At 34.9% G+C, this 20,366-nt stretch overlaps 1 protein-coding gene across 3 annotated transcripts in view; it reads left to right on the top strand.

The window, feature by feature from the left end:
• The window catches only part of LNPK (lunapark, ER junction formation factor), a 109,935-nt gene that overhangs the window by 20,015 nt on the left and 69,554 nt on the right, over positions 1–20,366 (top strand). For all 3 annotated transcript variants that reach the window (XM_037849797.1, XM_037849795.1, XM_037849796.1), the window contains 3 exons: positions 1,724–1,764; positions 9,778–9,861; positions 9,944–9,995. In XM_037849797.1, the coding sequence (XP_037705725.1) occupies positions 1,724–1,764; positions 9,778–9,861; positions 9,944–9,995 (177 nt within the window). The remainder of the gene's footprint in view (positions 1–1,723; positions 1,765–9,777; positions 9,862–9,943; positions 9,996–20,366) is intronic.

Below are 20,366 nucleotides of genomic sequence, written 5' to 3'. Positions count from 1 at the left end.
TTATAGCAGATACCTTATCTGAGCTCAACTACAATTCCACCAGCTTTTTACAGACTTTGATGCAAGTGCAAAGGAAATTTCCTTATATTTCAAAATCCAATGAACTGTACAATTGAGGAGCTTCCACCAATCTTTGATTGGAAGTGTTTAATTTGCAATATAATGACATGCAGAAAGGCAAATATCAAGAGAAGCATCTGATAGAATTGTGTAAATCCCTTCCAAATGATGTATATGCTCAATTAAAATCATTTGTTGGTGATTGTTATCAATTTAGCAATACCTATTGTTGTAAAAAGACATTTTTAAAGATCAACTGCATAAAGTCTCATTACAAATCAGCATGAACAGATTAATATGTGCAATTAATTTTGATGGTAGGGAACGCTAACTTTGAACCTCAAGTGAAATGTTACTCTCCTCCCTCCCCCCAAAATTCCATTCTTTTTATTAACAGATCTATATTATAAAAACTTGAACTCAATTGTTATTATATTTGAATTTTGTCAATAAAAGGTTTGTGGAAATGTGTTCTCTCTTGTTTTATTAGTACCTACATAATATCCTTGATTATGCCTTTTGGCCTGCAAAGCCTAGATTGTTTACTCTCAGGCCCTTTACAGAAAGTTTGCTGAACCTTGGGTTAAAGGATGGATGCTTGGCTTGGTCTTATGTAATTAAATCAGACTCATCAAACTGAAGATGACTGTTCTCTTTAAAGAAGTCCTTTAAAAGGATTCTTTTTCCTTTGGTAATAAGTCTGCTAGCACATTAGACTATTTAATGTATTTTGAATGATTTTTTAATAGTAAAACCATTTTTTATAAATTTGTATTTCTTTGGGTTTTTACACAAAGAATTCACTTTGAATAGGGTATTCAAGTGTTTGCCACCCCAGAAATTCAATGAAAAGGTAATAATTTTATTTATAAATTTAATTTAAATGATTAAGAATTAAATTAAATTCTGCTAGATACAAATGTTTAAATCATGTACCATAACTGTCTCCTTTCCAGCTAGAATAGTGTTCCTATTTGTACTAGTTAAATATTTCTAGAGAAAACCTAGAAACCTAAAATAAATTTGTAAAGCATGCATTGGCATTCATGAATGATATCCTTTGAAATTAGTTTTTGTGTCCTATTATGTAAACCTAAATACGCAGGCAAATCTTAGAAATGTTTAATTTTGAAAAATTATTAGTCTTTTCCATGTCCCTCTTCAGGTTTAATACTGTAGATTTTCAAGAGGTTTTTAAAATTAGTGTTTAATATCAAAAGGTTAACTAACTTTATGAAATATAAAATGTACTTCTCTCTTTTAGAAGGAACAGTTTTATTACTGATATATTAAAAGAGATTTTAAAATTAATTTTGGAGATTAATGTGAGCGGGATGTTAAAAGAAAGAAGAAATAACAATAATGTTTCTGAAAAATTTTAAAAATTTATGTCTTTTTAAATTTGGAAAGGTTTTGTATTATGTAAAATCCATTTATTTTTCCCCCCAAATTGCTTGTACTATATAATATAGGCAAAAGTATGAAATATATACAGATAAATATTGAGATAATCTTTATCTCTGCATATCAGTTAAATTTAGAGAAATCCTAAGATGGGCAAATTTTCTTGTGGTTGTTCAATGTATAGCATTTGGCACATTTTTTTCTTATGTCTAAGTATCTTAATATCTGATTTAGCTTTGATTTAAATCTTGTTTTCTAGATGAAGCATTGGAGGATTTAAAATCCCAGAAGAAAAAAATAGTAAGTTAACTTTTATTTCAAGTTAATTTATATGAAGCTAATAAGATAACTGAATAATGTTTATATGTTTTGAGTTAATGACTCCAAGGAGCAAATATGCTTTTAGGCAGCATTTTAATGATGAAGCTAAATTATGAATATTTTTGCTGATTAAAATGATTGACAGGAAAAATAGTTTAGATGGACTTTTGAGGTTCTGAGAAGCTGTCAGCTGGAAACTGAAAAGTAGATGGGTCATACTGAAGACCTAAATGAGGCAGAGAGGATAAAAAGGTGGGTATTCAGATTGATTATCAGAGCCAAAAAAGGATCAACCATCTATGTATGTTGGTTGTCAGGTTTTCTTTACATTGTAAGGCCAGGAGGGAGGAATCAAGAAGACTGGTTGTAAAAGCAAGTTCAACATGAAAAGGCTGAAGGAAGGCAGAAAGAGAGAGAGAGAGAGAAAGAGAGAGAGAGAGAGAGAGGAAATTTTTACTTCAGTGTTTTATACTTTGTATCAGCAATTCTGATCCCATAGTGGGGCTAGTTAAATGTGTTCTCCCGATGTGTTGGAAGGGATGCCAAGATTAAGACAAGAAGTGCCCTAGATGTTAGAGGTTGATACATAATGGTGTATAATAAATGGATTGAACTTGATTTTTTCTTGGATTAACATAAGAATTTTTTTGAAGTTTGAATAAATGATAATTGTTTGATAGTCAATATCATGTTTTATGGTATTATTAAGGGTGGTTTATTAGGCATGCATCCCTTTAATCTGAATAGTGTAATTTGTAATGACAAATTTGAATTATCAGCTGATAAAATGTTATGTAATTCTTTACTTAGGTAAATGAATAATACCTTACAATGCTTTTTTTTGTATTAAAATTTTATTTTAGTAATGTATATACAACCTAAAATTTCCCCCTTTAATATATTCAGATATCTAATCCATTGGTGTTAATTAGACTTACAATGTTGTGCAACCATCACCATCATCTATTACCACATCTTTTTTGTCATCTCCAACAGAAATTCTGTACCCTTCCCTAGTCCTTGCCAGCCAATGGTAACCTATATTCTAGTTTGTAACTATGAATTTGCTCATTCTAATTGTTTCATATCAGTGAGATCATACAATATTTGTCCTTTTTTGTCTTTTTTTCCGCTCAACATGTCTTTAAGGTTCATCCTTGTTGCATGTGTGAGAACCTCATTCCTTTTCATACTTCATAATATTCCATTGTAATATGTATATACTACATTTTGCCAATTTGTGGATGCTTGGGTTGCTTCCATCTTTTGGCAATTGTGAGTAATGCCACTGTGAACATCAGTATACAAATATCTGTGTCCCTGCTTTCAATTCTTTTGGGTATATGCCCACAAGTGGAATTGCTGAGTCATTTGTAATTTTCTGAGGAATTGCCAAACTGTTTTTCACAGCTACTGCACCATTTTACATTCCCATCACCAATGAGTGTTCCTTTTTCTCCACATCTTCACCAACACTTGTTATTTTTTGTTTTTTAATAGTAGCCATTCTAGTGGATGTGAAATGGTATCTCATTGTGGTTTTGATTCACTTCCCTGATGGCCAATGATGTTGAACATTTTTTCATATGTTTTTGGCCATTTTTGTATCTTCTTTGGGGAAATGTCTATTAAAGTCTTTTGACCATTTTTTGATTGGGTGGTTTGTCTTTTTGTTGTCGAGTTGTAGGATTTCTTTATAGATTCTGGAAATTAGGCTTTATCAGGTATGTGGTTTCCAAGTAGCTTATCCCATTGCGGAGTTGTCTTTTTACTTTCTTGTTGAAGTCCTTTGATGCACAGAAATTTATAATTTTGATGAGGTCCCGTTTATTGATTTTTTCTTTTGTTGTTGGTGCTTTGGGTGTAAGGTCTGAGAAACTTGCCTAACTCAACAACATGAGGATGCTTTCCTATGTTTTCTTCCAGCAGTTTTTTAGTCCTGGTTTTAATATTCAGGTCTTTGATCCCATTTTGAATTAATTTTTGTATATAATGTAAGATGGGTGTCCTCCTTCATTATTTTGCATATAGGTATCTGGTTCTCCCAGCACTATTTGTTGAAGAGACTGTTCTTTCTCTATTGAGTGGATTTGGCAGCCTTGTCAAAAATCAGTTGGCCATAGATGTGAGGGTGTGTTTCTGAACTCTCAGTTTGATTCCATTGGTCAATATATCTATCCTTGTGCCAGTCCTATGCTGTTTGGACCATTGTAGCTTGTATAGTAAGTTTTAAAATTGGGAAGTGTGACTCTTCCAACTTTGTTCTTCTTTTTAAAGATGTTTTTGGCTATTTTGGGCCCCTTACCCTGTCAGATAAATTTGATGATTAGTGTTTCTGGTTCTGCAAAGAGGACTGTTGGAATTGTGATAGGGATTGTGTTGAATTTGTAAATCATTTTGGGTAGATTTGCCATGATGACAATATTTAGTCTTTCAATCCATGAGCATGGAATGCCATTGCTTTTATTTAGGTCTTCTTTGATTAGCAGTATTTCATATATTTGGTGTACAAAAGGATGTGTCCTTAACATCCTTTGTTAAATTTAATCCTAGGTATTTGATTCTTGTAGTTGCAATTTAAATGGAATTTTTTCTTAATTTCCTTTTCAGGTTGTTCATTACTAGTGTATAGAAACACAACTGATTTTTGTGTGTTCATCTTGTACCCTGCAGCTTTGCTGAATTCTTTATTGGTTCTAGTAGCTTTATTGTGTACCTTGTATATAGAATCATGCATCTGCAGGTTGGGAAAATTTCGCTTCATCTTTTCCAATTTGGATGTCTTTTATTTCTTTCTCGTGCCTGATTGCTCTAGCTAGAACTGTCTTACTATGCTTTTATTTATTTATTTATTTTTAGTGCAATTTTATTGAGGTATATTCACATACCATACAATCATCCAAAGTGTACAATCAACTGTTCACAGTATTATCATATAGTTGTGCATTCATCACCACAATCAATTTTTGAGCATTTTCATTACTCCAAAAATAAAAATAAGAATAAAAGTAAAAAAGAACATCCAAAACAACCCACATCGCTTCTTACCCCCCCGCCCTATTATTCATTTACTTTTTGTCCCCATTTTCCTACTCATCTGTCCATATACTGGATAAAGGGAGTGTGAGCCACAAGGTTTTCACAGTCACAGAATCACACCACATAATCTATATGGTTATATGATTGTCTTCAAGAATAAAGGATACTGGATTGCAGTTCAACAGTTTCAGGTATTTCCTTCTAGCTATTCTAATAAACTAAAAGTGAAAAGGGGTATCTATGTAATGCATAAGAATAACCTCCAGAATGACCTCTCGAATATTTGAAATCTCTCAGTCACTGAAACTTTATTTTGTTTCATTTCTCTTCCACCTTTTGGTCCAGAAGGCTTTCTCAATCCTACTATTCCAGGTTCAGGCTCATCCCCAGGAGTCATGTCCCACATTGCCAGGGAGATTTACACCCCTGGGAGTTATCTCCCCCACAGAGGTAAGGCAGCAAGTCCACCTGCCAAATTGGCTTAGGGAGAGAGGCCACATCTGAGCAACAGAAGAGGTTCCTGGGGGTACTCTTAGGTACAATTATAAGTAGGTTTAGCCTTTCCTTTACAGTAACAAGCTTTATAAGGGCAAACCCCCAGATTGTGGGCTCGGCCTACTAAACTGGTAGTCTCTAATGCTTGTGAGAATATCAGGAATTCCCCAGGTGGGGAAATTTAATATTTCTACATTTTTCCCCAGTCCCTCAAGGGGGCTTTGCAAATACTTTTTATTCTCTGCCCAGATTACTCTGGAATGTATTGGGGCTTCATGCTGACCTGTAGAAACCAATCAGATCTCACTCCCTATCCAGTGTTCCAAGTAATTATGGTGTTTGGTTAAATTTACTGTACAAGTTAAATTATAGAGTGTGCTACAGAAAATTCAGATTTTGCACCAAATAAACATCTCTTTCTTTGGTATAACACAAAAATTAAAGTTTTAAAACAGTCAATATCATCCTTTATCCCCTTTAGTCTGATGTAGCTTAGTCCTAACCAAGTCCATTTTGTTCATATCTCTAATTGAAGTCTGATCTCCTTTTCAACTTCTTTAACAGTTGCTATATAGAGTAATGCTGACATTCAGAGCTGCTGAACTGTGGCTCTGGGTCTCAGGTGTCACACAGATACCCAAATCTTACAATGCTTTTAATCTTACAAGCATAAAATAACGTATTTACTTATTAAAATAAAGCTAAGAATTAATCATCAGTTCTCTAAAAAGTTCCTAAGTCTGGATATGTACATTTTTTACTCACATTTTCTGATCCTTTAAAAATCCTTTTTGAAAATCACTTAGTAACCTGTGCAATAGATAATTCTTCCATATCCATGAACATCCCATCAAAAAGGTTCAAGATCAAGACCCATTATAATAGATAAGTCAGAAGGACCTATTTAAGTGGCTTCATGAAAATTCCATGCTTTTTCCAGAATAGGGTTTCTATGTGGTATTTCCTTTTCTGCATTTATCAGGAAATTTATGTCTTTCTGAACCTTGAAAAACATCAGTTGGGAAATTGAGAACATGGGAAAAAGTATTATATTTCTCTGAGAATTAAAGCTCAACAATCAACTATAGATGTCACTGGTTCAACGGAAAGAACAAGGAAGGAAGGAAAAAGAGCTTGAAACATTGCCTTGCTGAGCTGCAGGTTAATGTCGACATATCTGGGAATGGGAAAGGAGCATGTAGAAGAGAAGTGGCCACAATCTAATCAGTCAATCTTGCTTTTGTGGCCATGTTAAAGCGTGTTTTTGTGGCCCCATCTCTTATTCATTGTGAGTCATTCTTGCAAATAAATGTTAATAAGTTTATATGTGTAGAGTACTTCACACAAATCCTATGAAATAATATTCCAAGAAATAATGTTTTAAATGCGAAGTCCTTAAATTGGCGATTTCAGCATGTGATTCTGTGTAGGGCTGTTAACCTTACTAGAGGATCCAAGTGTTAGAATTTGGAATACATTTTTGGATTTATATTACCCAGTAATTTTCACTCTGTTTGCTGGCCTTTCCTGTGTTTGAATATTCCTTATAGGCTACAGATTTTGTAAATACTGTAGCAGAACAAATGCAAGGAGAAAAAGATGTCTGTTATTGTCAGATACTCAAATATGAAATTAGAAAATGATATAAAATCTGAATTAGCAAAACCAAAATCAGGGTAAGCAGACAATATTTTCATTATTATAAAAGGATGAGCTTATGTGATGCAACATGTGTCCTAAAACCCTGAAAATGCTTGTAGAAGCACTGTTAATCATTTGACCAAAGTCAATACAAATGAAGAAAGTTTTCTACATCTGAAATATTTGTCACAAAACAAAGATCCACTATATTGGAGAGAGCAGTTACAGCTTTGAGTGTTTTAGAATTTTATTTGAAGACTATAATTTAAATGTTAAATATTAGTAGGATTATCTTTTAAAATTTAAATGATTTTTTTGACATTTGTTTTATATTAATGCTCCCTTTTAATGTTTTCTGTGATCAAGTGTCAATATCAGGTAGAGATAAATTTTACATGCTATTGAAGTTTATAATCTTGCTGATTCTAATAGCCAACCATATAGTTATTATTTTATCTTTTTAAATTAAAGACAACTCTGAAACTTTTAGTGTAACCATATCACAGAAAAATGATTCACTCTTTGTTATATCACTCATTATTTTTTAAAATACATAAAGTATTATGGAAAATACAGTATGATTTATGATTTGGGGAATTTCCAAGAATCCCAATTTCTCATTCCCAGATCTTGAGATTAATCTGTCACATATTTGGAAACACTACTTGTTTCAGATCCATTTTGAATAATTGAGGTGCCATTTAAGATTATATGTTATTGTGTTAAGCACTGTTCTCGACTCTTCTGCATTATTTTATTTAAATTGCATAATGCAATGAAGAAAGTGTTAAAACATCTGTTTTAAAAAAGGAGAAACTAAAGCTAATGGACTTGCTCAGGTTTTTATAGCTAATTAAGAATGGAGATGTCCTTTGAGTTCAGGTCTTTTTTACTTCAAAATTCCCAAGTTCATGTTCTTTCTACTGATCAGAATGCCTCTCCATTTAAAACAGGTTGCCTGCTTAAAATGTATGGATAAATGTGCTAGTTAAGCTGTTATGTTGAGAAATAAATGCAAAAGACAAGGACAATGGATTTGTCTTTTAGTATTTTCTTTATGTTTTTATTTAAGATACTTTATGGTATAAACACATGTGCCAGCATGCACACTTATGAGTATTTACTGAATGATATACCAGGAATTTCAGTCAATTGACAAAGTAGCATTTTAGTTTGAGTTTTTTGGCCTTATTAAAAAGATCAGTTATACATAATCTTTTTTTAAAATCTAGCAGTAGCCTTAGTCTAGAGTTGGGCTGTCCTATTCAATAGCCACTAGCCACATGTGACTATTTAAGTTTACATGATCTAAATGAAATAAAATTAAAATTTCAATTCCTCAGTTGCACAAGCCATATTTCAAGTGCTCATTTGCCATTTTTGGTGTAGTGGCTACTGTATTATGCAGATATAGACCATTTTCATCATTACAGAAAGTTCTATTTCACAACACTGGTCTAGAACATCAAAAAGCTATGTTTTAGGGATCAGGAATTCAGTTCTTAGGAGTTGATATTCTACATAGATTGTGTTGATTTGGGGATATATTCTATTATCCCCAGTTCCAGTTTCCCCCAACTCTTTAGTGATGTTACAAACATTTTCTTTACATCAGAACACTAAACTTACTTATTTTGAGAATTTATCATAATTTTTAAATAATTAGGAAATGTTTTAGTTTCACCAATCCAAGGTAATTTATCTAAACAGTTAGCTTTCTTAAATGTTGGATTGAGTGTTCAATGAGAAATCTATTAACTGCTATTGTGGCAGCTTATTTTTAACTGAAACTTTAACTTGGTAAATGACTCTAGATTGCATTTTAAAATAAATGTCCTTTGGAATAAATATGACATGTAGAGAATCTCAGTGGCTGTTGGTGGACACTGAGAAGGAAAAATTTTGGTTCTTTTTTCAGTTTTTACAGAAGAATATTACTCTTGTTGCACATTAGCTATTTGTCATAACTATGGCTATCTTGTACTAAAGTTAAACTTGTTCTGATGTTGAGCATAATTACTAAAAAAAGATACTTTGCTAGTGATTGCTTTTAAAATTAAACCCATATATTGAGCTATAAAGTGACCTGAACGTATTGTAAATAAAGTTCTATGACAATGAAGTGTTTTAATCACAGTCACTGGTGTGAGCATAGAACCCAAGTAAAATTTTTACTTATATTCTTACTATGTTCAATTTTTCCTTTAATGTTTGAATCTAAGCAAAAAAGGGGGAGCTTCAATTTTTAAAGTCATTTGAGGAAATTCCATGGCTGTTCTCCCAGTAGTGAGTTTTCATTGCATTTGCAGCAAGCTAATTGCTTCTACTAATAAATAATCTAAAATCGATGCTGACAGCAGTTAATTGGCACAGAGATTTTATTTTGTAAAGCTCTTGGCTAATGACCTTCTTTAAATTAATAGCATTAAGTGCTATGAGGAAATAAATCTGAGGAATTGCCTGTCATTTGCTTGTCATGTCTAATAACTTCCAATAATGATAGCTGATAGATTTTTGCACATTCCATTATTGAAGTTGGTGCATGTAATTATTCTCCTCATTATAAATAAACAATTAGCAATATTTGGTGTTTCCTTCCAGTAAAGCTGTTAAATACAAGTAACATATTAGAAGTAAGAAGTCGTTTTAAAATCTGGATTTTAATTATTTGAATGTAGGAAGTCTTTAATTCTATCTGGACATATTATGTGCTGTTATTTTGAGCTTTTTAATTGAACACTTTCTGAATAGGATTTAAAAAAATAAGTACTGCATGTGTTTTAAAATGTGACAGTTTATGGAAATTTCTGTTTGTAGCTTGAAGAAGTCATGGAAAAAGAAACTTATAAGACGGCTAAATTAATTCTTGAAAGATTTGATCCAGACTCAAAGAAAGCAAAGGTAAGTCTGTGATATCATTACTATTTTATTATAAATTTCAAATTGTAATAGGTCACTGAAATAACATTATTATAATTGACAGGAGTTTGAGCCGCCATCTGCTGGAGCAGCTGTAACTGCAAGACCTGGACAAGGTAAATAACTTTGTAGAAACTGCTGCTGCTGTTGGAAAGATCCATATTTACCCAAGTGAGTTCAAAAGTGTGATGGAGTTCTGTAAAAACTTATGTAGAATGCTTTTAATTCAGATTTGATTATTTGGGATATGACTTGGGTTGGATGGCAATAATTTTATTTCATTTTGATTTTATGGGAATATACTGATAAGCAACAATGTTGAATACGTGTTGAGATGAAATATATAATTGGCTTTAATCCTTTGAAATATAAGTAATTTCACCAATATTTTGTAAGATCTTTCTCTTATATAAGAATCTCTTGCAATATTTGTTATTATGAAATTTCTTATATTTTTATGATTTATTTTTTGAAGAATTAATGAATATTTTGTCAAATTTGAAGTTTCTCCTAATATCATGTTAATTTTAGTAGAGAATAAAATAATTTAGAAAATTGAATTACTGCTGTATAATAATGTTAACTCTTTTATGTGCTTACATAAAGTTTTCCCAAGACTGACAAATGAATAATATTTTTAGTTTGCATTGGCTTCCCTCTTTGTTCTCATGTCTAAAATTTAATAATGATGTTAGTTAGACTTTTATTATATACTTAAAGAAAAAAAATCTAGCTCCCATTCTTGCAAATCATCAGAGTAGTTAACCTGATTTATAAAGTTAGGATGACACTTAGAACTTTGAAAAGTAAATCCATTTATAAATATCTATAAAGATGGAAAATAAGTCATAATAGTTTTAGATTTTCTAATTGGCAGGGCTAGAAGGGAAAAATCCCCTATTAGCTTGCCCTTTTGATAAAAATAAAAGTTAACATATGATGAAGATAATTAAACACGCACATACATACATAAATACTTACAAGGAAACTTTTATAATCAGCTTAAATTTTTCTACAATGTATACTTTTTTCCAGCAATTATAAAAAAAATTTAGGCCTATAGACCAGGTTTCTATAATTTTGACAGCATCTTGTATAACTTGTATTAAGTTTTCAAAAATACTTTCAAAAATAACCTCATGCATACATTTTTTAAATGGCTCTAATGTATGAATACTTCTCAATTAAGTGTTTCACATATGTTTTTAAGATTTGAAACTGCCTTATTGCAATCTTGAGAAAACTCCATATACAACTTAATACATGCTTAAACTCCTGGAAATCAAGTAGATTGTTGAAAACTATGATCATTTCTACTGGAGAAAAGAAAACTTTATATTTTTCTTGGATAGGAAAGTCTAATGATAACAATATTCAGCATTTACTGCATCTGGTCACTGTGATATGCTGAGCAATGCAATACCTTAGCTAATTTTCTGACTTCTGTAAATTTTTACTTTCCTCATATTTTTGTTTTAACTTGATTCTTTCAAGGCCCAGAGAAATAGAAAATAGGCATTTTATTGGGAATTTTTGTCTTGCGTAGTACTGGGTCAGTTTTGTAGTCAATTTCTTGGTATCCTCCCACTTACTTTTTTTTTTAAGTTCAATTTTATTGAGATGTATTCACATACCATATAATCATCCAAAGTGTACAATCAGTTGTTCATAGTACCTTTGTATAGATGTGCATTTATCACCACAATTAATTTTTGAACATTTTCATTACTGCAAAAAAAAAAAAAGAATGAAAATAAAAATTAAAATAAAGAAGAGCACATCCAATCCCCCTCATCCCTCCCTATTATTCATTTAATTTTCGTCCCCATTTTTCTACTCATCTGTCCATGCACTGGATAAAGGAAGTGTGAGCTACAAAGTTTTCATAATCACGTAGTCACACCGTGTAAGCTATATAGTTATACAATCATCTTCAAGAATCAAGGCTACTGGGTTGCAGTTCAACAGTTTCAGGTATTTCCTCCTAGCTTTTCCAATACACTAAAAACTAAAAAGGGATATCTATATAATGTGTAAGAATAACTTCCAGAATGTCTTCTTGACTCCATTTGAAATTTCTCAGCCACTGAAACTTTATTTTGTTTCATTTCTCTTTCTTCCTTTGGTCAAAAGGCTCTCTCAATCCCATGCTGCCAAGTCCAGGTTCATTCCTGTCCTAGTACATACTTTTAATAACTTTCATCTGTCAGTTCATTTATAGAAATGTTCTAGGATTAGCAAAGTCGAAGTAATCTGCCTTTGCCTAATATGTGTTGTTAATACTTCTGTAGCTTTGTTTTTCCAACATTATGCCAATAGGGGAAGAGTTATTTTGCCGCAGAGCTTTCACAGTTATGATTTCTGAAAAGTTAGGCATCCTGTTGATGCCAGATAGATGTAATGTTTTTCAGAAAGCTGTTGTTGTAAGTTTTTTTTTTTTTAATCTGGTCTTTTCTGTCTTATTAAGAAAAGAAAATTTATGATTGTTATTTCTTCTTGTTGAATTCCCCCTTTTATTAGTATGTAGTGGCCTTCTTTGTCTCTCATAACATCCTTGCACTTAAAGTCATATCATAAATGTTTATGCACCCAATCAAGGTGCCACAAAATACATGAGACAAACACTGGCAAAACTAAAGGAAGCAATTGATGTTTCCACAATAATTGTGGGAGACTTCAACACATCACTCTCTCCTATAGATAGATCAAACAGACAGAAGACCAATAAGAAAATTGAAAACCTAAGCAATCTGATAAATTAATTGGATTTAACAGACATGTATAGAACATTACATCCCAAATCACCAGGATACACATTCTTCTCTAGTGCTCACGGAACTTTCTACAGAATAGATCATATGCTGGGACATGAAACAAGCCTCAATAAATTTAAAAAAACTGAAATTATTCAAAGCACATTCTCTGACCATAATGGAATACAATTAGAAGTCAATAACCATCAGAGATTTAGAAAATTCACAAATACCTGGAGGTTAAACAACACACTCCTAAACAATCAGTGGGTTAAAGAAGAAATAGCAAGAGAAATTGCTAAATATATAGAGACAAATGAAAATGAGAACACAACATACCAAAACCTATGGGACGCAGCAAAAGCAGTACTGAGGGGGAAATTTATAGCACTAAACACATACATTAAAAAGGAAGAAAGAGCCAAAATCAAAGAACTAATGGATCAACTGAAGAAACTAGAGAATGAACAGCAAACCCATCCTAAACCAAGTAGAAGAAAAGAAATAACAAGTATTAAAGCAGAAATAAATGACATAGAGAACAAAAAAACAAGAGAGAATAAATAATGCCAAAAATTGGTTCTTTGAGAAGATCAACAAGATTGACAAGACCCTAGCTAGACTGACAAAATCAAAAAGAGGGCGGGGCAAGATGGCAGACTGGTGAGCTGTATGTTTTAGTTACTCCTCCAGGAAAGGAGGTAGAAAGCCAGGAACTGCATGGACTGGACACCACAGAGCAATCTGACTTTGGGCATACTTCATACAACACTCATGAAAACGTGGAACTGCTGAGATCAGCGAAATCTGTAAGTTTTTGCGGCCAGGGGACCCGCGCCCCTCCCTGCCAGGCTCAGTCCCGTGGGAGGAGGGGCTGTCAGCTCCGGGAAGGAGAAGGGAGAACTGCAGTGGCAGCCCTTATCGGAAACTCATTCTGCTGATCCAAACGCCAACCATAGATAGACGGAGACCAGACACCAGAGAATCTGAGAGCAGCCAGCCCAGCAGAGACGAGACAGGCATAGAAAAAAAACAACACGAAAAACTCCAAAATAAAAGTGGAGGATTTTTGGAGTTCTGGTGAGCGTGGAAGGGGGAAGGGCAGAGCTCAGGCGGGCCCTGAGGCGCATATGCAAATCCCGAAGAAAAGCTGATCTCTCTGCCCTGTGGACCTTTCCTTAATGGCCCTGGTTGCTTTGTCTCTTAGCATTTCAATAACCCATTAGATCTCTGAGGAGGGCCCTTTTTTTTTTTTTTTTTTTTAATCCTTTTTTCTTTTTCTAAAACAATTACTCTAAGAAGCCCAATACAGAAAGCTTCAAAGACCTGCAATTTGGGCAGGTCAAGTCAAGAGCAGAACTAGGAGAGCTCTGAGACAAAACGCAATAATCCAGTGGCTGAGAAAATTCACTAAACACCACAACTTCCCAAGAAAAGGGGGGTGTCCGCTCACAGCCATCATCCTGGTGGACAGGAAACACTCCTGCCCATCGCCAGCCCCATAGCCCAGAACTTCCCCAGACAACCCAGTGTGACGGAAGTGCTTCAAATAACAGGCACACACCACAAAACTGGGCGTGGACATTAGCCTTCCCTGCAATTTCAGCTGATTGTCCCAGAGTTGGGAAGGTAGAGCAGTGTGAATTAACAAAGCCCCATTCAGCCATCATTTCAGCAGACTGGGAGCCTCCCTACACAGCCCAGCAGCCCAGAACTGCCCTGGGGGGACGGCACTCACCTGTGACATAGCACAGTCATCCCTCAACAGAGGACCAGGGGGTGCACGGCCTGGAAGAGGGGCCCACTTGCAAGTCTCAGGAGCCATACGCCAATACCAAGGACTTGTGGGTCAGTGGCAGAGACAAACTGTGGCAGGACTGAACTGAAGGATTAGACTATTCCAGCAGCCTTAAAACTCTAGGATCACCAGGGAGATTTGATTGTTAGAGCCACCCTCCCCTCCCTGACTGCCCAGAAACACGCCCCATATACAGGGCAGGCAACACCAACTACACACGCAAGCTTGGTACACCAATTGGACCCCACAAGACTCACTCCTCCACTCACCAAAAAGGCTAAGCAGGGGAGAACTGGCGTGTGGAGAACAGGTGGCTCGTGGACGCCACCTGCTGGTTAGTTAGAGAAAGTGTACTCCACGAAACTGTAGATCTGATAAATTAGAGATAAGGACTTCAATTGGTCTACAAATCCTAAAAGAACCCTATCAAGTTCAGCAAATGCCACGAGGCCAAAAACAACAGAAAATTATAAAGCATATGAAAAAACCGGACGATATGGATAACCCAAGCCCAAGCACCCAAATCAAAAGACCAGAAGAGACACAGCACCTAGAGCAGCTACTCAAAGAACTAAAGATGAACAATGAGACCACAGTACGGGAGACAAAGGAAATCAAGAAGACCCTAGAAGAGCATAAAGAAGACATTGCAAGACTAAATAAAAAAATGGATGATCTTATGGAATTTAAAGAAACTGTTGACCAAATTAAAAAGATTCTGGACACTCATAGTAGAAGACTAGAGGAAGTTGAACAACGAATCAGTGACCTCGAAGATGACAGAATGGAAAATGAAAGCATAAAAGAAAGAATGGGGAAAAAAATTGAAAAAATCGAAATGGACCTCAGGGATATGATAGATAATATGAAACGTCCAAATATAAGACTCATTGGTGTCCCAGAAGGGGAAGAAAAGGGTAAAGGTCTAGGAAGAGTATTCAAAGAAATTGTTGGGGAAAACTTCCCAAATCTGCTAAACAACATAAATACACAAATCATAAATGCTCAGCGAACCCCAAATAGAATAAATCCAAATAAACCCACTCCGAGACATATACTGATCACACTGTCAAACACAGAAGAGAAGGAGCAAGTTCTGAAAGCAGCAAGAGAAAAGCAATTCACCACATACAAAGGAAACAGCATAAGACTAAGTAGTGACTACTCAGCAGCCACCATGGAGGCGAGAAGGCAGTGGCACGATATCTTTAAAATTCTGAGTGAGAAAAATTTCCAGCCAAGAATACTTTATCCAGCAAAGCTCTCCTTCAAATTTGAGGGAGAGCTTAAATTTTTCACAGACAAACAAATGCTGAGAGAATTTGCTAACAAGAGACCTGCCCTACTGGAGATACTAAAGGGAGCCCTACAGACAGAGAAACAAAGACAGGACAGAGAGACTTGGAGAAAGGTTCAGTACTAAAGAGATTCGGTATGGGTACAATAAAGGATATTAATAGACAGAGGGGAAAAATATGACAAACATAAACCAAAGGATAAGATGGCTGATTCAAGAAATGCCTTCACGGTTATAACGTTGAATGTAAATGGATTAAACTCCCCAATTAAAAGATATAGATTTGCAGAATGGATCAAAAAAAATGAACCATCAATATGTTGCATACAAGAGACTCATCTTAGACACAGGGACACAAAGAAACTGAAAGTGAAAGGATGGAAAAAAATATTTCATGCAAGCTACAGCCAAAAGAAAGCAGGTGTAGCAATATTAATCTCAGATAAAATAGACTTCAAATGCAGGGATGTTTTGAGAGACAAAGAAGGCCACTACATACTAATAAAAGAGGCAATTCAGCAAGAAGAACTAACAATCGTAAATGTCTATGCACCCAATCAAGGTGCCACAAAATACATGAGAGAAACACTGGCAAAACTAAAGGAAGCAATTGATGTTTCCACAATAATTGTGGGAGACTTCAACACATCACTCTCTCCTATAGATAGATCAGCCAGACAGAAGACCAATAAGGAAATTGAAAACCTAAACAATCTGATAAATGAATTAGATTTAACAGACATATACAGGACATTACATCCCAAATCACCAGGACACACATACTTTTCTAGTGCTCATGGAACTTTCTCCAGAATAGATCATATGCTGGGACATAAAACAAGCCTCAATAAATTTAAAAAGATTGAAATTATTCAAAGCACATTCTCTGACCACAATGGAATACAATTAGAAGTCAATAACCATCAGAGACTTAGAAAATTCACAAATACCTGGAGGTTAAACAACACACTCCTAAACAATCAGTGGGTTAAAGAAGAAATAGCAAGAGAAATTGCTAAATATATAGAGACGAATGAAAATGAGAATACAACGTACCAAAACCTATGGGATGCAGCAAAAGCAGTGCTGAGGGGGGAATTTATAGCACTAAACGCATATATTAAAAGGGAAGAAAGAGCCAAAATCAAAGAACTAATGGATCAACTGAAGAAGCTAGAAAATGAACAGCAAACCAATCCTAAACCAAGTACAAGAAAAGAAATAACAAGGATTAAAGCAGAAATAAATGACATAGAGAACAAAAAAACAACAGAGAGGATAAATATCACCAAAAGTTGGTTCTTTGAGAAGATCAACAAGATTGACAAGCCCCTAGCTAGACTGACAAAATCAAAAAGAGAGAAGACCCATATAAACAAACTAATGAATGAAAAAGGTGACATAACTGCAGATCCTGAAGAAATTAAAAAAATTATAAGAGGATACTACGAACAACTGTATGGCAACAAACTGGATAATGTAGAGGAAATGGACAATTTCCTGGAAACATATGAACAACCTAGACTGACCAGAGAAGAAATAGAAGACCTCAACCAACCCATCACAAGCAAAGAGATCCAATCAGTCATCAAAAATCTTCCCACAAATAAATGCCCAGGGCCAGATGGCTTCACAGGGGAATTCTACCAAACTTTCCAGAAAGAACTGACACCAATCTTACTCAAACTCTTTCAAAACATTGAAGAAAATGGAACATTACCTAACTCATTTTATGAAGCTAACATCAATCTAATACCAAAACCAGGCAAAGATGCTACAAAAAAGGAAAACTACCGGCCAATCTCCCTAATGAATATAAATGCAAAAATCCTCAACAAAATACTTGCAAATCGAATCCAAAGACACATTAAAAAAATCATACACCATGACCAAGTGGGGTTTATTCCAGGCATGCAAGGATGGTTCAACATAAGAAAATCAATCAATGTATTACAACACATTAACAAGTCAAAAGGGAAAAATCAATTGATCATCTCAATAGATGCTGAAAAAGCATTTGACAAAATCCAACATCCGTTTTTGATAAAAACACTTCAAAAGGTAGGAATTGAAGGAAACTTCCTCAACATGATAAAGAGCATATATGAAAAACCCACAGCCAGCATAGTACTCAATGGTGAGAGACTGAAAGCCTTCCCTCTAAGATCAGGAACAAGACAAGGATGCCCGCTGTCACCACTGTTATTCAACATTGTGCTGGAAGTGGTAGCCAGGGCAATCCGGCAAGACAAAGAAATAAAAGGCATCCAAATTGGAAAAGAAGAAGTAAAACTGTCATTGTTTGCAGATGATATGATCTTATATCTAGAAAACCCTGAGAAATCGACGATACAGCTACTAGAGCTAATAAACAAATTTAGCAAAGTAGCGGGATACAAGGTTAATGCACATAATTCAGTAATGTTTCTATATGCTAGAAATGAACAAACTGAAGAGACACCCAAGAAAAAGATACCATTTTCAATAGCAACTAAAAAAATCAAGTACCTAGGAATAAACTTAACCAAAGATGTAAAAGACCTATACAAAGAAAACTACATAACTCTACTAAAAGAAATAGAAGGGGACCTTAAAAGATGGAAAAATATTCCATGTTCATGGATAGGAAGACTAAATGTCATTAAGATGTCAATTCTACCCAAACTCATCTACAGATTCAATGCAATCCCAATCAAAATTCCAACAACCTACTTTGCAGACTTGGAAAAGCTAGTTATCAAATTTATTTGGAAGGGAAGATGCCTCGAATTGCTAAAGACACTCTAAAAAAGAAAAACAAAGTGGGAGGACTTACACTCCCTGACTTTGAAGCTTATTATAAAGCCACAGTTGCCGAAACAGCATGGTACTGGCACAAAGATAGACATATAGATCAATGGAATCAAATTGAGGATTCGGAGATAGACCCTCAGATCTATGGCCGACTGATCTTTGATAAGGCCCCCAAAGTCACTGAACTGAGTCATAATGGTCTTTTCAACAAATGGGGCTGGGAGAGTTGGATATCCATATCCAAAAGAATGAAAGAAGACCCCTACCTCACCCCCTAAACAAAAATTAACTCAAAATGGACCAAAGATCTCAATATAAAAGAAAGTACCATAAAACTCCTAGAAGATAATGTAGGAAAACATCTTCAAGACCTTGTATTAGGCGGCCACTTCCTAGACTTTACACCCAAAGCACAAGCAACAAAAGAGAAAATAGGTAAATGGGAACTCCTCAAGCTTAGAAGTTTCTGCACCTCAAAGGAATTTCTCAAAAAGGTAAAGAGGCAGCCAACTCAATGGGAAAAAAGTTTTGGAAACCATGTATCTGACAAAAGACTGATATCTTGCATATATAAAGAAATCCTACAACTCAATGACAATAGTACAGTCGGCCCAATTATAAAATGGGCAAAAGATGTGAAAAGACAGTTCTCTGAATAGGAAATACAAACGGCCAAGAAACACATGAAAAAATGTTCAGCTTCACTAGCTATTAGAGAGATGCAAATTAAGACCACAATGAGATACCATCTAACACCGGTTAGAATGGCTGCCATTAAACAAACAGGAAACTACAAATGCTGGAGGGGATGTGGAGAAATTGGAACTCTTATTCATTGTTGGTGGGACTGTATAATGGTTCAGCCACTCTGGAAGTCAGTCTGGCAGTTCCTTAGAAAACTAGATATAGAGTTACCATTCGATCCAGCGATTGCACTTCTCGGTATATACCCGGAAGGTCGGAAAGCAGTGACACGAACAGATATCTGCACGCCAATGTTCATAGCAGCATTATTCACAATTGCCAAGAGATGGAAACAACCCAGATGTCCTTCAACAGATGAGTGGATAAATAAAATGTGGTATATACACACGATGGAATACTACGCGGCAGTAAGAAGGAACGATCTCGTGAAACATATGACAACATGGATGAACGTTGAAGACATAATGCTGAGCGAAATAAGCCAGGCACAAAAAGAGAAATATTATATGCTACCACTAATGTGAAGTTTGAAAAATGTAAAACAAATGGTTTATAATGTAGAATGTAGGGGAACTAGCAATAGAGAGCAATTTGGAAGGGGGAACAATAATCCAAGAAGAACAGATAAGCTATTTAACGTTCTGGGGATGCCCAGGAATGACTATGGTCTGTTAATTTCTGATGGATATAGTAGGAGCAAGTTCACAGAAATGTTGCTATATTAGGTAACTTTCTTGGGGTAAAGTAGGAACATGTTGGAAGTTAAGCAGTTATCTTAGGTTAGTCGTCTTTTTCTTACTCCTTTGTTTTGGTCTGTTTGAAATGTTCTTTTATTGTATGTTTGTTTTCTTTTTAACTTTTTTTTTCATACAGTTGATTTAAAAAAGAAGGGAAAGTTAAAAAAAAAAAAAAAAAAAAGAAAAACAAGGAAAAAAAAAAGATGTAGTGCCCCGTTGAGGAGCCTGTGGAGAATGCAGGGGTATTCGCCTACCCCACCTCCATGGTTGCTAACATGACCACAGACATAGGGGACTGGTGGTTTGATGGGTTGAGCCCTCTACCACAGGTTTTACCCTTGGGAAGACGGTTGCTGCAAAGGAGAGGCTAGGCCTCCCTATGGTTGTGCCTAAGAGCCTCCTCC

Source organism: Choloepus didactylus, chromosome 9 (assembly GCF_015220235.1).
Source record: "Choloepus didactylus isolate mChoDid1 chromosome 9, mChoDid1.pri, whole genome shotgun sequence".
In the NCBI taxonomy this organism is placed as follows: Eukaryota; Metazoa; Chordata; class Mammalia; order Pilosa; family Megalonychidae; genus Choloepus; species Choloepus didactylus.
Note: the sequence above shows the minus strand (reverse complement) of the source record. Positions and strands in the feature narration are given on the sequence as shown.